This window comes from Anarrhichthys ocellatus, unplaced genomic scaffold (assembly GCF_004355925.1).
Source record: "Anarrhichthys ocellatus isolate YVR2014 unplaced genomic scaffold, GSC_Weel_1.0 scaffold68, whole genome shotgun sequence".
Taxonomy (NCBI): Eukaryota; Metazoa; Chordata; class Actinopteri; order Perciformes; family Anarhichadidae; genus Anarrhichthys; species Anarrhichthys ocellatus.
The window spans coordinates 2,079,830-2,098,830 of NW_022280098.1; the positions used below are offsets into that span (position 1 = coordinate 2,079,830).

The 19,001-nt window shown below is 45.5% G+C and overlaps 1 protein-coding gene across 2 annotated transcripts in view; it reads right to left on the reverse strand.

The window, feature by feature from the left end:
• The window catches only part of shtn1 (shootin 1), a 76,749-nt gene that overhangs the window by 11,652 nt on the left and 46,096 nt on the right, over positions 1 to 19,001 (reverse strand). For both annotated transcript variants that reach the window (XM_031873109.1, XM_031873111.1), the window contains 3 exons: positions 13,554 to 13,722; positions 1,525 to 1,607; positions 75 to 156 (listed from right to left, as the gene is read on the reverse strand). In XM_031873109.1, the coding sequence (XP_031728969.1) occupies positions 75 to 156; positions 1,525 to 1,607; positions 13,554 to 13,722 (334 nt within the window). The remainder of the gene's footprint in view (positions 1 to 74; positions 157 to 1,524; positions 1,608 to 13,553; positions 13,723 to 19,001) is intronic.

Genomic DNA, 19,001 nt, shown 5'->3' on the forward strand with positions numbered 1-19,001 from the left:
ACATACCCTTTTTCTCATTTTTTTTTTAATAATACCACCCCCCCCCCCCCCCCCCCCCCCACACACACACAAACCTCTGTTATATTTGCCCAGGAGTTTCTTTTGCCTTACTGTCTCAGCAATTAAAACAGTGTTATCGTGTTCCTCTTTCAGCAGCTGCAAAGGTAAGGAGGAAGAGAGAGTAGAGAAGAACAATATGAGTTCTGTTTTATAGCAATCACTGTCATTGTTAAAATGGAGATGACAAACAAGGTTTTTACAAATAACATTTGAAGTCACTCATTTCTCATTCAGGAGGCCGCTGGACCAAAACAACAGAGTAATTTATTTTTATATGAATGATGGAACCAACAGCTGGTTGTTGGGGAGGAAAACACACCACAAATGTTCTTTAAAAAACTATACACGTATGCAAAGTGTCCATGACGGGTAGTAAATGGGGTTTGGTCTTTTGAAAAGCATCCACATTTCAGCCTTGTACAGCTCCATTGAGGAAACATATGGAAACTGGTCGGGATGAAAATAATCCAGTGTTATACTGTCATCAGTGGTGTTCTCCAAGCCTACAGTAACATACTGACAGTCTGGCAATGTAGTGCAGAGTCCTGACAAACTTCTTCTGGGAGAAAAGTATCATGGTCACATGGTGATTTGTCCTTCTGATTGGTTGCTGAATGTTAAGAGGGAAGGTAGAGCAAGAAGAGATAGAGGAGGAGGAAGGAGATGTGAGAACAAGCATTTTGGTTTAGATCCTGTCTGCATCTATTTGTTAACCTACAGATACTGAGACCAACACAGAGCTGGGAGCCCTCAGTAAGCGGTGGGCGACGCAATAGGACACCAGACCAGAAAACCATGTAGTGCGAGTAAGTCCACCCTGCAGGAGGGGAGTGAGGAGTTCACTGGGGTTCAGATGGGCCCACATCCTTTCTTGGAACCATTGCCATACAGCACACATGTTGGCCTTTTAGTAGCTGGTATAACTGCAAGGCTTAGTGTAAATGTAACTCCCTTAGACCGAATAACAAGTCATTGCTCCATTTCTGCCTTCGGCGTGACAAAACTAACTCAAACAGAGACAGATGCTACCAGCTACGGTGAAGAAAATAGCACAAAAAGGTTAGCTTAATTCACTGCACCTCAGAAAAATTGTTAGCTTGCCAGTACAAATATAGAGATACTGCAGTGCCTCTGCTTTTGTTACTGATGAGTCACAGTTATCCGAGGTTAAAACCATGCCTAAGTGTTAGACATGTTGCATTTACCAGCAATAATTGAAATCATTCTGAACTACTGCTGGATGAGTAATACAGGTGGTTAGTGTGCAAAACATCCAAACTAAGCTGGCTACAGGTGCAGGACTAAAAACCGGTCACAAGAAGAGGAGAACCTTCTCTCAGTAACAAGTCTGAACAATTTGGTAGCCTTGCCGTTGACATAAATTCATGATGAGCAAAAATGCATTGTGTTTGGAATCATAATGATAGAAACAGTGCTGGACAAAAGGAACAATCTCAAACCTACATCGTCCCTGGTTTTCCTCAGTTGTTCTCTCACGGCACCGAGGTCAGCAACTGCTTGATGTTTCTCCAACTTATATTGTTGCTCTGAAAGAAAGAAAATCAAAGTCGTGTTAAACACGGCTCTTTCTTACACACACCAATGGTTGTTTATCATATTGGGTGTATTTGCAATAAAGTTCCCCTGGTGGAGTCCTCACTGTGATTCTTTATGTCATTTGGATGTTTGGATAAGGCTGTTGTCACCTGATCAATGCTATCAAACACAGTAAACACTTGGCAGTCTGTCCAGCCGAGGTTAATGTATCCGACCTTTAATGTAATACTAGTTCTATCACAGTAACTGAGTATCTGAGGCCAACGTACACACCATGTGATCAGATACAGGATTCTATTTCATCCTTACTGACCGCCAGAGGCAGTGCTTAACACTGGATATCTTCTGTCTCGCGCATGCGCAGGTCGAATATTTATATCAACAAAGTCACCTGTGACCTCGGATGACCCCCGTCGTCTATAAGTTCCGGTGTCATCCTGAGTTCAGTCCTTTTTTATCTTCTAGCTATGCAGGTTAGCTACCATGGTAGCATAAACAAAGATGTGCCTACGATCAAGACATTGCGGATCTCTCGCCCTCCAAAGGCTGCGACAAGCTGTCCCTCTTCGGAGGGAGCGGTGTGTTCGCCGTTCGGACCATCGAGCCCCGGACTGGTGGATGCCCCTATCATCAGTCATCACCAGTCTGATAAGGGCCACCTAAGTCGTGAAGACAGCAATCGGTGAGATCGATTAACATTGTTTTCTATAACCGTTGTTCGTTTTCCACGGTTGGCAGAGCACTTCCGCTCTAGCTAATCGAGTGGCGCGCTAACGAGAGTGTAGAATATACGCTGTCGGCCCGCCCTTCACAATGAGCATAGTGTCCTAGCTCAGGCTAACTTGATGAGATGCTAGTTCGACTAGATCAGGGATTCCCAAAGTGTGGTGCCCCTCAGGGGTGCGCGAGCTGCCTCTAGGGGGTGCGCGAGAGGAAAAATGTAATGGTGGTTTAATGGTGCAGTCCTGTCTCCTAAAAATTACGTTCCCCCAAAACTAAAATGCATTCTCAATTACATTTGACCATAAACGTATTTTCTCCCTGATTACGTTTGTGTTTGACGTATTACAAATACGTTTCTCATCAACATATCTTTGCCATACTCCAGTCTTTATTATTTTTCTGTGATCTGCCTCGCCTCTCCCCCCGCCACCCACAAGTTGTTGCCCCGCGGCCTGTTCCGAGGGCTGACAGACCTGACGATGGGGTGCCTCACGGCGGGGGCGGCTGGAGACCTCGCGTCCGGCGCCAACGGGTGAGCGCCCGCCACTCGGAACCATAAAACCAAGTCCCGGATTTCACCCGGGGGACATTCTGGAGGTATTGTGGCCGGGTGATGTGCCTCGTTGCTGGGGAGGTATGAGCCGAGAGTGGCGGGGTGTTATGGAGGTATATTTTATTTATTTGTATCCATCGCACCCTAACCCTGCCCTAACCCTAACCATAACTTCCACTAGGAAGCCACGTCCCCACCCAAACCTAACCCTTAAGAGAGTCACGGTTACTCCCGGATTTTACACACGGGCCTTTGTGGAGGTATTGTAGCCGCGTAATGTTCCTCATTGCTCGGACTGGATGAGCGCGTTTCTGCTGGAGACAGGCGGGGTGTTTTGGTGGTATCTCGGCCGACAACTCGGTGTTGTTCCCGTGCGTGGATGAGCGCATTTCTGCCGGAGACAGGCGGCGTGTTGTGGTAGTATTCTAACCGCGTAATAGGGAGAAGGAGAGGCGGTGGTGGAGAGGGAAAAAAATATTAAAGTGTTAAAATGTTGATTAGAAACATATTTGTAATAAGTCAATGTAATAAGTCAAACACAAACGTAATCAGGGAGAAAATACGTGTTTGGTCAAACGTAATTGAGAATGCATTTTAGTTTTGGGGGAACGTAATTTTTAGGAGACAGGGTTGCCATGCAGTCGGTGCAGTGAGGTTCTGGCTAACAGCTGTCTGCAGCCCTCTTATTTACGTCGCCACCTGAACACCAAGCATGCCAGTGCAAGTCAAAAGCCCCTTACATTTTTTATATCGAAATTGGAGGAGTTACAAAACAGCCCAAAACAACTGCAGTCTCATTCATGTGTTGGGTCTATAAAAAACGTACTATAAATAGGCTCTGTTGCTTTTTTTTTAAGGTGTGGGGGATTGGGGGTGCGTGAACCCGGTCGGGATGTAGAAGGGGGTGTGTGGCCTAAAACGTTTGGGAACCGCTGGACTAGATCAACATTAGCATTATGTCCACTGGTTTTGTAACATTACGGCTATCACAGTTAGCAGAGTGTTCCCGCTCAGGCAAACTTGGTGAGAGACTAGCTCGACTAGATCGACATTGGCATTGTGTCCATTGAGATTTCATTTTTACATCTGACATATTTCACAGTTAGCAGTGTCCTCACTCAGGCTAACTTGGTGAGATGCTAGCTAGACAAAGCTGATACTGGGACTGTGTCCATCGACTTTGTAACCTTACGGCTGTCACAGTTAACAGAGTGTCCTCGCTCAAGCTAACTCGGTGAATGCTAGTTATACTAAATCAACATTGATGTTGTGTCCATTGATGCTTTTTACGCATTACGGCTGACGCAGCTGGCGGTGTCCTCACTCAGGCTAACCTGGTGGGACACTAACTAGACTAAGTTAACACTGGGATTGTGTCCATTGATTTTGTAACATTATGGCTATCACAGTTTGCTGAGTGTCTTCGCTCAGGCTAACTGGTGGGACACCACTATTTACAGCGACGGTCCTAGTGAAGAGTGTCCTCGCTCCCCTCTCACTGGAAAGACTGTTTTTTGGGTCTGTTTTTTCCACAGTAGCAGAGTGCTCTCGCTCAGGCTAAGTGGTGGGTCACCAATATCTGCAGCAAATATCCTAATGAAGAGTGTCCTCGCTCCCCTCTCACTGTAAGGATTGTTTTTTGGTCTGTTTCCACAGTGGCTGAGTGCTCTCGCTCAGGCTAACTGGTGGGACACCAATATCCGCAGCGACTGTCCAAGTGAAGTGTCCTCGCTCCCCTCTCACTGGAAGGATTGTTTTTTGGTCTGTTTCCACAGTGGCAGAGTGCTCTCGCTCAGGCTAACTGGTGGGTCACCAATATCTGCAGCAAATATCCTAATGAGGAGAGTGTCCTCGCTCCCCTCTCACTGTAAGGACTGTTTTTTTGGTCTGTTTCCACAGTGGCAGAGTGCTCTCACTCGCTGGGACACCAATATCTGCAGCGACTGTCCTAGTGAAGAGAGTGTCTGAAAAGATCACTCTCCTCTGATTGCCCCCTGCCTGTTCTCTCAACATTCAGCAGAGCGCTCCCGCTCAGACTGATTTGGAATTCCGCATCAACTAGTGGGACAAGGGTTCCTCCAGAATCGCGGCCATGTTAAACTCTCCCGGCTGTAGGACCTGTATAGCTCCTCTTCAGCCTGAGGAAGGCCGTGACCTCTTGCCTCGAGCATTTGAGGGAGGGCCTCTCGGAGAACCCAGGCAGGACCTGCGGCATCACGCCTTGAGCAGTAAGGTCTGCTAGGCTGGCCGAAGTGGAACACCTGATGCGTGAGGTCTACCTCCCCCTGTCAGGGCAGCTGAATCCAGCCCAACCTACCCTGATCATTTGCATGGCGCTGGCACGCCTGCAGTGGGATACACAGCAGCTGGAACTTCCACCTGTGAGTGCCTTCTTCAGGCACCTTCCCGCCCTCATCACCTTTTCTGTTCCTCCCTCTGAGGAATATCTGAGGAAGTTGCATGCATGCTGGAGAGACACCAGGGCTCTCTCCCGCCTTACATCAGATGGCCGAACCCTGATGACCATGCAGGAGGTGGCAAAATTTGGCCTTGCACATATGCCAGCCATTTAGCCGACTATTGCGTCCATCATAGTTTCCCCTGAGGAGACTATGAGGCCCGATGCCAGGTGCCCTCAACCCCAACGTCGGGTCAATCCAGGGCTCATGACACAGCAGTGCTGTGGACCGTATCGACAACTCCCTCTCCCACCTCATGCTTGCCCTCGCAGCTTCTCTGCAGCAGGCTACTTTCGACGCTTCCGCCTCCAGCCTCAGTGATGCTTCATTGAAGACGTTTGCGCTCATGTCGAGGGAACTTGGACGTATGATGTCCACCCTGGTCCAGACTCACCGCCAGGTTTGGCTGGCGCAGTCACCCCTCTCTGAGACATGTAGGAGGACCCTCCGTACTGTCCCAGTGGAACCTGGTGAGCTGTTCGAGTCAGCTGCTATACAGGCGCTTCAGCGAACTGTTGAAGCTAGCCAGACCAGGCACTTCAGCGAATTGTTGAAGCTAGCCAGACCAGGCAGCAGTTCTCTGGTCTTTGCAGGGACATGCCTGCACCCCGCAGACCTAGGGGTCCCACTTTGGCCCCCCAAGGCCGTTTTTTCAGCCTCCAGCTTACCCTAGTAGCTGCCACAGGCCTCAGCGTCCCGCTGAGAGGCCGGACCGCTACCCATACAACCCTACCTACGTCCCGCCCAGACAACCTCCGAACTTGGGAACTAACAGTCGTCCCCCCCCCCCCCCCCCCCCCCAGCCTCCAGAGGCAGGGGGGCCGGCTGTCGGTTTTTTCTCCCAACAGCAAATTTTCAAGGGGGAGTGGTTCATGTCTATCGACGCCTATTCCCATGTTCCCATGGTGCATCACCACAGGCAGTTTCTTCGTTTCGCCTTTTAAGGCCGCCACTTTCAGTCCAGGGTGCTTCTATTCGGACTCTCCCATCTCCCCATGGGTGTTCACAAGATGTTACTGCTGTCCTTTCCCCTTGCAATCACAGGGCGTGAACATACTGCCGTACTTAAACGACTGGCTGACCTGGGCGCCACCCCGGCTTCAGGCGCCACAGGACACTGCTTGCCTTCTCTCACGTGGCCTGGTGGGGCCTCAAGGTGAACATGGAGAGGAGCTACCTGAGCCCTTCTCAGAGCATAACCTTCATTACTTTGGCCCTATGAGGGCCTGTCTGTCACCCCAGCATGTGGACAACAACCCCCACAACCTCTCCCCCTTCCGAGGGGGCAGACGGTTGCCCTACATCCTTTTCTCTGACTATTGGGTAAACTGACAGCTGCCTCAACTGTCGTTCCCTTGGGCTAGCAGATGGCTGAACAGCCTTCACTTGGATGCCAAGTGGCACAGATACAGGGCAATAATAGTATCAAAACAGTGCCTACTCACTCTATCCCCATGGAGGGAGAGTGCATATCTGGCAAACAGTGTCCCCATGGGCTCGGTTCCATTTCGCCAGTAGATTGTCACAACAGATACCTGCCTCTCAAGGTGGGGTGCAGTGTGACAGAACAGGACTGCTTGGGGGCAGTTGTCTGTTCAAAGACCGCAGGGGCAGGTCAAGGTTCTAGAGCTAGCACTCAAGCACTTCCTGCCATATTTGAAGGGAAAGCATGTGCTTGTCCGGTTGGACAACACCTCTGCTGTGTTTTCACATAAACCATCAATGGGGCATCAGATCTGCAGAAGTTGCGACGGGGATCACCGTGCCCTCCTGACTTGGGCGGCCCCTCGCCTGACCAGCCTGCGGGCAATGTACCCACCAGGAGAACGGAACCAGGTTGTGGTTTTCCTGTTCCGTCACAATCCTCCACCGGGAGAGTAGCGGCTGCATCCAGACGTGTTATCGACCCACTGCCCCCACTGGGTCTCCCTGACGGAGAGGACCAGTCCTCTGGGTCAAGATGCCCTGGCTCACATGTGGCCAGAGGATCTTCTTTATGCCTTTCCACCATTCCCTCTGATCTTGCTAACGCTTGTCAGAGTTCTTCCCCGACAGGAGGGATCTCCTGTCGCAATTTGGCATCCCAATCCCTGCCGCCTTCAACTATGGCTCTGGCCATGGGAGGGCCCGACCGGATGCTGAGTGGCTGCATAGAACCAGTCAGACTGACTATTCTGAATGCCAGCGCACGGTCTACCTGCCTGCAGTACAAAAACAGGTGGAAGCTGTTCTCTGACTGGTGTGCGGCTCAGAACAAGGTCCCAGTACAATGCCCCGTGCCTGCTGTACTGAGTTTCTACAGTCCCTCCTAGATGGGGGCCGATCTCCCTGTACCCTTGGAGTATATGTGGCCGCTATTTCGGGGCAGCATACTAAGGTCGATAATGACACAGGAAAGAGCCACAGACTGGTGTCCCTCTTCCCAAAAAAAAGGGGCTCTGCGATTGCGTCCCTCGAGTGCCCCGAAGGCCCCTGCATGGGACCTACCCTTGGTACTGGACACCTTATGCTTGTCTCTTTTTGAACCCCTGGCAGAGGCGGAGCCGAGATGGCTATTGGCCAAAACGTTTTTTCTCCTTGCCGTAAATTCAACTAAACGTGGGGGCGAGCTGCATGCCCTGTCGGTGAAATAATCATGTCTGATGTGGAACTCAGATGGCTTGGGTGTCACTTTGTGGCCTAATGCAGCATTTCTCCCAAGGGTGTTGACACGTTCACATATCAACCAGCCTATCCAGCTGGCAAAGTTGACCCCCCCATTGGGAGAGGAGAGGTCAAGGCTGCTGTACCCAGTGCGGGCCCTCAGAGCTTATGTGGAAGCCACCGCCTGCATACGGCAGTCGGAGCAGCTCTTTGTTATGGTGAGCCTAAGAAGGGCTGTGCTCCTTCTAAAAAACAACGCCTATCCCACTGGATAGTGGAGGCCATTGCCTATACATACAAGGCGAGCAACTGCGCTCGGCAATCCGGGGTGAAGGGTCACTCTACCAAGAGTGTCTCCACGTCAAGGGCAGCCTTGAGAGGTGTGCCTGTGGAGGATATATATGCTGCAGCCTCATGGGCATCACTGAGCACATTCACCAAACACTACAGAGTTAACGTTGCCACCCCTCACCCACTGGGGAGGGTTCTTTGGCCAATTTTCTCTGCCGGAGCTATACGAGGTAGTTACTGTGCTTCCTCGTGACTGTTGATATAAGTCATCCAGTGTAAAGCACTGTCTCTGGCGGTCAGTAAGGATGAAATAGAATGAAAGTTACGAATGTAATTACGGTTCTATGAATCCTGGATGACCGCCAGAGTTCTTGGTCACTTGGAATCCCGTGAACTCGCGAGAAGATTCCATAGGACTGAACTCAGGATGACACCGGAACTTATAGACGACGGGGGTCATCCGAGGTCACAGGTGACTTTGTTGATATAAATATTCGACCTACGCATGCGTGAGACAGAAGATATCCAGTGTTAAGCACTGCCTCTGGCAGTCATCCAGGATTCATAGAACCGTAGTTACATTCGTAACTTTCGTTTGTGTTGCTTTTAGATTGGGAATAGTTTACATCCTTTTACCCCAGAAAAAAAGAGAAAACCCAGAACACAGGACAATATGCTGCATTAGCCATTAATTTATTGCTTTGTGATATGTGTTTGCCAAATTAAATGTAATATACTGAGGAATCAAACAACGCTTCGCCATCAGACTGTATTGTTATTGCTTTATGTTTTAACTGCATAAAATGAATTTCTTTGCACAGGAAATTTGAGAAACACTTTTGTCCTGAAATTTTCTGAAATTAGACAGAGTTTAAATCTGTAACTATAAGCAGCTCACAGCAGGACCAGACTGGGACATTTATGAGGGTGCTTAGCAGGAAAAGGTCGCTGACATCTGAAATTGTTTTTTTTGAGGGGGGGATGCCCTTTGCTGAGTATTGTGAAGGATTCTCACAAAGAAAAAGAAATGTCTGAACAGATGAACAGTATGGATGATGGCAGGACCCCACCTGTGATATGCTCAGCTCAGAAATGACAACAGATGTTCCGTGATCACACCCAGCTGAGACCTTTATGTAACTATAAAACAAGGAATCTTTGTCTGACTGTCAAGAACTGCTCATCTGATCTGCTTCACACTGGCTGGGTTTTTTAGGGGGATTTTGTGATTTTACGCTGCCCTGCTTTACTTTACACCCTCCCTCTAACTTTGAATGTTGGTATTGACAGCGATAGAAGTATTATTGATACAACTATTGATATTGATACCACACAGTAAAAGCTCTGCATTCAAATGTTTAGTTCAAGTAAAGAGTGACAGAGAGGCATTATAAGCACGATGAATTTAGATTTACTGAACTTGTGTTGAAGGTGGAGCTTTCAATTCCAATATGACGCTGGGCAGTTTAATAAATGATAATGCATCATATTTAAATTGTTGAGTCAAATGTGAATCTGCAACGGAACCAGTAACATTTCTCTGTCAGGTAAAAGTAGTACTACAATGTTTTCCCCTGAAGTAGTAGTAAGTTATTTTGGGGTACAATGAGTAAGAATAGTAAGATCTTTCAGTATTTTTCATAACCAAACATTATAATAAATCTATAACTGTTTGGGGCCCCAGACCCAGGTTGACTACCTTGCTGAACGTTAAATTCCAGTAACTGTGAAGTTGTTTGTATAAGCCATAAGCAGCAGCACCACAGGCCGAACATTCAGCCCGCACTAGTCAAACTGCACTAGTCTGATAAAAGTGTAAACTTGTAGAGTGAGAGTATCCTCTTTGTTCCCTGGCAGGAAGTGAGTTGACCAGCTGTCCAACATGCAACTGTGAATGTTCCACGAAATCAGCCAAAACTCTTTGAGCAAGTCAATGTCTTTCTGTACATCTTCTACATCATAGTATATCATTTGCAAATGGCATGATTATCACTCCTTTATAATGCCTACAGTCTTGAATAACATGATGGGAACAGCGTCATGAAGTGTGAATCCATTATCACCTGAGGTATAATTGCTGGTCGACCATGACATTTCCCAGAGGCAGCTGAAAATAGTTGACTGTTCTTAAGACACTTTAAGACTCACTGAACATACTCAATGTAGTTATTGGTTACTTGCGTTGTGCAGATGAAACGCACAGTTTAGCAGTTTGCAAAATTACTAGTTCACACTTTTCAGCCCACCATATTGTAGATATTCTTTCAATATCTGCAGTTTGGTACATTTAGCATGTAGAGTATATACTTTGATTGAAATTATAAATACATAAATATTATTATTATAAAAATAGATAACATGGAAGTATTGCACTTCAATCAAAATGTCCAAAGAATTCAAAAGAAAAGAATCCTGCTCATTATGGTCATACAGTTGTGTGAAAAAGTGTTTGCCCCCTTCCTGATTTCTTATTTTTTTGCATGTTTGTCACACTTAAATGTTTCAGATCATCAAACAAATTTAAATATTAGACAAAGATAATTGAGGCAAGTGAGGCCTGCAGTTCTTTGGATGTTGTTCTGGGGTCTTTTGTGACCTCTTGGATGAGTCGTCACTGCGCTCTTGGGGTAATTTTGGTCGGCCGGCCACTCCTGGGAAGGTTCACCACTGTTCCATGTTTTCGCCATTTGTGGATAATGGCTCTCACTGTGGTTCGCTGGAGTCCCAAAGCTTTAGAAATGGCTTTGTAACCTTTTCCAGACTGATAGATCTCAATTACTTTGTTTCTCATTTGTTCCTGAATTTCTTTGGATCGCAGCATGATGTCTAGCTTTTGAGGACCTTTTGGTCTACCTCACTTTGTCAGGCAGGTCCTATTTAAGTGATTTCTTGATTGAGAACAGGTGTGGCAGTAATCAGGCCTGGGTGTGGCTAGAGAAATTGAACTCAGCTTTCCAAAGATGTGATAAACCACAGTTAATTTATGTTTTAACAGGGGGGGGGGGGCAATCACTTTTTCACACAGGGCCATGTAGGTTTGGATTTTTTTCCCCCCTTAATAATAAAAACCTTCATTTAAAAACTGCATTTTGTGTTTACTTATGTTATCTTTGTCTAATATTTAAATTTGTTTGATGATCTGAAACATTTAAGTGTGACAAACATGCAAACAAATAAGAAATCAGGAAGGGGGCAAACACTTTTTCACACAACTGATATACTGCTGCAGTCCTAAAAACAAGAAGTGAGTCAACATGTTTGCACGTCAGGTTCCTTCGCCTCTGAGTCAGTGTGTGTTCTGAATGTGTTTTTGGTCAGAAGCCTGAAATAAGGTCTGTGGTTAACACAAGCTGAAGAGTCTAAATGAGACAACTAAACATCCTCACTAGTCCTCCTTTAGCTTAGTGGTGGTGACATGAAGTCATGTGACCGTGATGGAGTTCCTTCATAGCCTGATGTTAGGTTTTTACTTCTGCTGATTGTATTCAAGCTTCAAAAATCATAAAAGTGGTGTTCACTTGTGAGAATTTTCATTCTGAACAAAACATTTAAATATCATAAACGTTTGTTTTCCACAGAGCTCATCTTCTGCAATAATCCAGAATCTAATGGAAGAATCCCATTGGCTGTTTGTGGAGGGAACCAGCGTGTACATCATTCCTGCAGCACTCAATGGATGGATTTATTTATCAATGATATTTTTCATTAGACTTAATGAGGTCAAATTTATATATTTCAGAAGAAGGTCAAAGGCCCAACATTTGAGTTAATAAATGTAAACAAGTGACAGAGTATGTAGTGTGGGTCGTGGACAGGAGGGCCACGCAGGATGTCAGTTTGTGTCAATTCATTTTAAAATAATCAAAATACTCCTGACTGGTTTATTTCTGATCTTCTGCTACACTATGAACCATCCAATCCTCTCACTTGGTCCGGGTCTGGTGTGCTTTCTGTCCTCAGAGTCAGAACTAAACATGGACAAGCAGCATTCTGTTTTTATGCTCCACATATCTGGAACAAACTCCCAGAAAACTGCAGGTTAGCTGCAACTCTCACTTCTTTTAAATCCATGCTGAACACTCCTCTGTGTGCCGCTGCCTTTTATCAAATCATTTCTTACACCGTAACTTTTATTCTTGTATTTTACTTATTCTATTTTAAACTTGTTTAATATGTTCTATTCTCTTAGACTTGTAATGAGTTTTATGTAAAGCTCTTTGAATGACCTTGTTGAAATGTGCTATTTAAATGAACTTGCCTTGCCTGAAGTTTGTAAGACAGGGTTTCTGTTATGAATGTGTAGTTTACTAGAGGGACTTTATTAAGGTATACATAGCAGGACATATTATATATCTGTTTTATATTATTTCAAGGGCAGGCTGCAGCGCATCATTCGCTCTGCCGAGAGGGTGATTGGCTGCAATCTGCCGTCCCTCCAGGACTTGTTCGCGTCAAGCACCCTGAAAGATTGTAGCCGACCCCTCTCACCCTGGACATGAACTGTTCGTACCCCTTCCATCTGGCAGGAGGCTGAGGTCCATCAGGACCAAGACCTCACGCCACACGAACAGCTTCTTCCCGTCCGGAGTCGGGCTCATTAACAGAGCCCGGGTCCCCCACTGATTATGTCACCCCAGGACAAATTCCCACCGGTCACTCCCCTGCATCCCTTCTATTACACTCGACACTTTACACTACACTTACATCTCACTTGTTTATAGTCCTGTCGTCTGTTCGTTGTTTATAGTCCTGTTATCTGTTCGTTTGTGCACTTTATTTTAGATTTCACTTTATTTTATATTTCATCTTTATTTTATATTTCATTTATTTTATATCTTTATTTCATATTTCATATCTCTTGTACATTTTAATATGTTTCTACTTGCACTGATTGTTGTTGATTGTTAAATGTTTGCACCTCCCGTCACGCCAAATTCCTTGTATGTTCAACATACATGGCAATAAACGGTTCTGATTCTGATTCTGATTCTTATAGCACTCCTATGATATGTGAAAGACCATGTCTGACATGTAAAATCTGAGTGGTGCCTCTTTGCTGATGTTCACACTACACTATACTACACAATGACAGGTCGGACTTACGCTGTCAAAGTCAGGCTGTTACCTTTTGCAAGCATTAGTTACTGGAATAATGCTAACAATCCCACTAATATGTTTGCCGTTTCTATGTGGCTCGCGCTATGGTGACATGCTGGTATTCATGGGACATATACATCCCAATGAGAGGAGTTGGAGACAACTTGTACCTGAGATGGTGGTCTGGCACAGGGGAGAGAGGCAGAAATGACTGGCTGCATGTAGCTCTTCACTCCCCTCCTCCTCTTCATCAAGGTTGATCTCAGTGATGATCTCTGGGCTGAGGTGGGGCAGCAGCATCATGCTCTTCCTCTTCAGAGAGCGTTTCTGACGGTTCAACTACAGTAAGGAGGCACAAAGAGAAACAAAGAAGGACATTCATATGTGATTGTCAAGAATATCATGCATATCACAGATCAATGGCACTCTGTGGCAAACTATTTTGCAAAGGGAGTTCTCAAGCCGTGGGCGGTATACTCTAATGAGCCTGCATGTGACAGAGGAAGGGGAGGAAATCCCACTAGAGCAGCGTTGGGAACAGGCTATTGCTTGACTCCGGGTATTGCTGCCGACAACGTTGTCCACATTACCTGCAAAATAAAATGTTCAATCTTTTGTGCTATAAAGTACCAGCATATTTTCATCCGCGTCTCAAAGCACAATATGTCACATGGCTTGTCAGAGCCAATTTTGGGGCAATGATCCCATTCATTTTAAAGGTTAATCATACAAAAATAATGAAATACAAATCTTTAATTGCCGCATGAAGCACTTTAGAAAGCATTGACTCATCGACATAGTACTAAATGTAAGCTACAGACATGCTGAACTAACTTCTATATCCTGGCCACTCACACCATAAACAGCTTACAATCAGAACCAATCAAAAAGAAGGAAGGTGTGATTTGTGATACTCTGAGAAACGTCTTTCTTCTGATTGTCTTACTCTAGGGGACTTTTTCTGTCTAAGTAACATGAGAGCTTCAAGTGGGACTATGTTCACATACATTTCTGTCGAAATGAGTACTGTAACTTACTGTATCATTCAGCACTGACACTCAATATGGTCGAGTAATGTCATCCTTTTTATTCCAATTCACGGACTGAGAGTAATACCATATCCATAATTGGCCATATCTGTATTAGGAGTATGCCTTTTTGAATACAGAAAATAAATAATATATGGTAGTAGTTAGTGCTTTATAACATCTATTGTATATAGTGTGAGTAATGGTCTTGGGGGTTTGAGACCCTTGATTGACACTCGAGATGCCCTGAAAGCCTCAATAGCAACATTTTGGGGGATCTCTGGAAACATTGTTAAAAAACAATATGGTCACTAAAAATGTTTAAAACTTCCCATGTCCTGCAGTATTGAAACTGTACTCATGCTGTACAGATTGTAACGGCCTCTGAGGCAAATTTGGAATTTACAAATAAATTAAATTGAATTTAATGGAATTATTCATAAATATGAAGATAGAAAACGTGGCATTTTCCTCTCACATATGACCATTGAACACCTGGTTGTTCCTGGTTCCAATGTTGCAAATGATCCACAATGCAAATGTTGTGTTTCCCCGAAGAACCTGAGAAGCAGTGGATGTTTTTCTGCTTCGACATCGGGCCTCTGTGACCCAGTCTTTTTTAAGATTAGATAGAATATTTTTCAACCTCTGGCCTGTTTGCTGCGGCTGAATTATTGCGATGGACCTGCTGTGCATTAGGTGAAAGGCTGTACAGCGACACACATGTTCCCACATGTGACTTGGTGGTGTGTGTGCCAGGCATGTTTAGTCTAGTTCAGAGGTCTTCAACAGGGGGTCCGCGGCCCCTAGGGGGTCCGCGTAGGTACTACAGGGGGTCCGCGAAATTTTTGGTTGATTAGACAATTAAAAAAAATAAAAAATTCTCTAAACATGAATCTGCCCACTATTTTAATAGTTCAGTTTTGTATGAAGGATAACAGGTATGTTTATGCATGGCAGTGGCACTAATAGGCCATCACTCATTTTTCGTTTCCACATTTATGTTTAAAATGAAAACATCAGTTTGAATAGCTTGTATGCATGATTATCATGCTATTGACAGACAATGTTGATATTGGCATTGGTATCAGCTGACAAGGTATCTTTATAAATGGCAGTGGTACGGCCACCCTACTCACTGTACCTTGTACATGTTTAAAATAAAAACATGAATATATGAACCTGAGTATTATTTGAATAGCTTAGTATTGAATGCACAATAAAGAGGTACACGGTACTAGGCCCATTTAATATAAAACACAATTTTATAGTTATAGTTATCAGTTTGGGGGTCCTTGGCCTGAAAAACATTGAAGACCCCTGGTCTAGTTGATTGCCTTGTGTTGCATCTATTAAATCTTGCAGACTTATATTATGAATTGAGTCTTAGGACTTCAGCATGCAACACTGGAGAACTAGGTAGATTGCTAACGGGTCATTCGCACACTGTATATATTTAATGTATAGTATTTCATTCATTATATTTTCTTTAAAAATACGATGGTGCAACTACATGGAGGCAATAGGAACAAATAGGATGGTTGGACACATTAACACAATAAATGACTTGTATATTGACCCGTATATTCTTAAGAACAAATAGATGAATTCCTGCTGTCAGACCAGGACTGGGCTAGTTTATTCCTGCCTCTTTGCGGCCCTGTGCCGTGGACATAGCCTGATACATTATGTCTTTACTGAAGTCAGTAGGAAAAGAAATGACACAAAATAATCTCCCTCCCAAATTTCAATGTGATGACAATTCATCATGTTTGATTCTATGTTCAGTTGCAAAACATTCACTTTATATTCACTTTGGAAACCTGCATATGACAAACGTGTTACATATATATATATATATATACAGAGGGAAAAGTTGAATCGGGTAAAAAACAGGGACCATCTGGCTTGCCGAGAATTCAGTCTTTTGGCGGACTGAATGTATTCAAGGTTCTTGTAATCAGTCCCTACCAAAAAGGGAAGACTGGTCCCCTCAAGCCAGTGGCGCCACTCTTCAAGGGCCAGCTTAACAGCTAGCAGCTCTCGGTTACCAATGTCATAGTTCCTTTCAGCTGGTGAGAGCCACCTAGAAAAGAAGGCGCAGGGGTGGAGCTTCTGGTTGTTGGCAGATCGCTGGGATAGGATGGCTCCCACCCCAACATCGGAGGCATCCACTTCCACAACAAACTATCTCTCTGGGTCAGGGACTTGGAGGATAGGGGCAGAAGTAAACCGGGCCTTAAGGTTCTGAAAGGCCTCCTCAGCTGAGGGGGACCACTGGAACAGCACTTTGGATGAGGTAAGGGCCGTGAGTGGGGCAGCTACGGTGCTATAGCCGCGGATGAACCTCCGGTAGAAGTTAGCGAACCCCAGGAATCGTTGCAGCTGTTTATGTGAGTAAGTGACGGCCGTAACAGCTGACACCTTGAAAGGATCCATCTGCACGATCCCCTGTCCCACGATGTACCCCAGGAAGGAGACAGATGAGTGGAATTCACACTTCTCTGCCTTAACGAACAGAGAATTCTTAAGGAGGCGGTGAAGGACTGCTTGGACATGGTGAATGTGCTCCTCTCGGGACCTGGGGAAAATCAGAATGTCGTCCAGGTAGACGAATACCTGCCTGTTGGGATCTGACGACGCCTCCTGGCTGGCTAAGACCCTCACATATGTTTTCAAACAAAGGAGCATCCATGTTTCCTTCCTTTCAACAAAGGCCTGATCTGGGGTCTGCGAGAAACCTCACGCAGGGTGACCACACCCCCCAGCTCCAGCAGAAACCTGATGCTGGTCCCTCATTGGCCAAGAAAGGGCCCCCCACTGGTTGTACTACCTGGTTTATAAGCCGGAGCACAGCTAGAATGCTCTCTTCACTCCGGCTTCGTCCTGGTACTAGAAGATCCACAAGGAAGAGCTTGCCTCACCAAATGTTACATTCGCTGGTCGAATCACAGACTGTGTTGTTATTTTGAGTTTTGGATCCTGTAGTGCGAGAACGGATAACTTCTATGACCCGTTCCCCCACCCTTTTGTGTACACACCGCCGGCAGAAGGACGATTAACTCTCTTTCCCCGGTAACTGATGAGCGATATCCGTCCCTCTCAGCCAAAGTTCACCAAGCCCCGCAGCAAGGAGGCACGTCTGCGCCAGCTCCGCAGCCGCGCGCCACCGAGAGTCCCCGACTACTCGAGGACCAAGTATTTCCTACCACTGGAAACCGACCCTACCGAAAGAAGCTTCTAAAAGTAAGAGTATCATTGGTATCTGGGCATTAGTTTAATTTAGACTATTAGGACTATTAATTTAGACTATTTAGTTTATGTCGTTGTTATTCCTGTATCTTGTTGCGTTAAGTTACTGTCGTGTTATAACGTGTTATTGCGCAAGCATCGCGGACCACGGAGTCCCGTTATATTGTGTATTTCCTGCTGTAACTGTTTGCATTAGATCTATCACTGCTAGGGGATGTGGAGTTTGTGATCTTATTACTTCAAGAGCTAAAACCACGGTGGCCGACACTCGTCTCGCCGACCGAGTTTCGGGGTGATGGGGAAGCAATACTCGCATCTCACCGCAGTGATAAAGATCTGTTCTGTTTTGGGGATTCTTTTATTTTGTTTTGGTTTTATTCTCTCGTCTTTAAATCGGCTCTGTGAGTGAGATTTAGAACCGCAACTATCACCGTATAAGCGTGGCCGGTCGGTTCAGAATCTGACCGCAGAGTTGTGCGGATAGCTCAGCTGTTTCTCACATTCTCACTGCAGCGCCGAGCACAGTCAGAGCTAGGTTTTCCTTCTCTCTCTCCCCCCCTCTCTCTCTCTCCCTCCCTAGTAACACATACACACATAGTTAGAGTCATTGATTTTGGGTGAACCTCTCAGACTCGTGGTTGCATAATCTATTGTCCCAACCCACATGGTGCGCCATCCCACGTGGTTACACGTAGCCACCTCTCAGCCATTTTGTCGTAGGTCTCTAGAGTCCACCATCTTTGCTTGTAGGCTCACACCCCCCCTCGTTGTTTGAGTAGGTGCCCCCCCCTCGTCTCCACACACACACACACACACACACGCGCACACACACATATACATGTACATATATCTATATACATATCCTTACCCCACTTTATTCATTTGACTCTTTAGGTATTAGACATAAGTGTATGATAGTGTTTGTTGGTTTTGATATTACTTGATTTGATCATTTATTATTTTGATTTAATAAACTCTGTTATATTTTAAAGAGCAGTTATCTGTGATTACTTGTGCATATGTGTGTAATAATAATTGGATGTAGTGGCCTGTGCTCGAACTCAAACCTTCACTCTCACTCCAAACGTGTAATAGTATTCAGACTGTTAATATCGTGAGTGAACACTAATTATGAGACTTAGTTTATAGTTTGGTTATTGGTCCCTGTCCGCAGGGTGGTGCCCCGTTCTTATTAGTAATTAACTTATTGATGTTAATAACTCCATTGATGTTGATAGTTTAGTTTCATATTTGCTGATAACCAAACACGCTCCTTTACGTTCCCAACACTGTTTAACATGTCTCTCAGCACATCATTCTCCAGGGCCTGGAAGACGG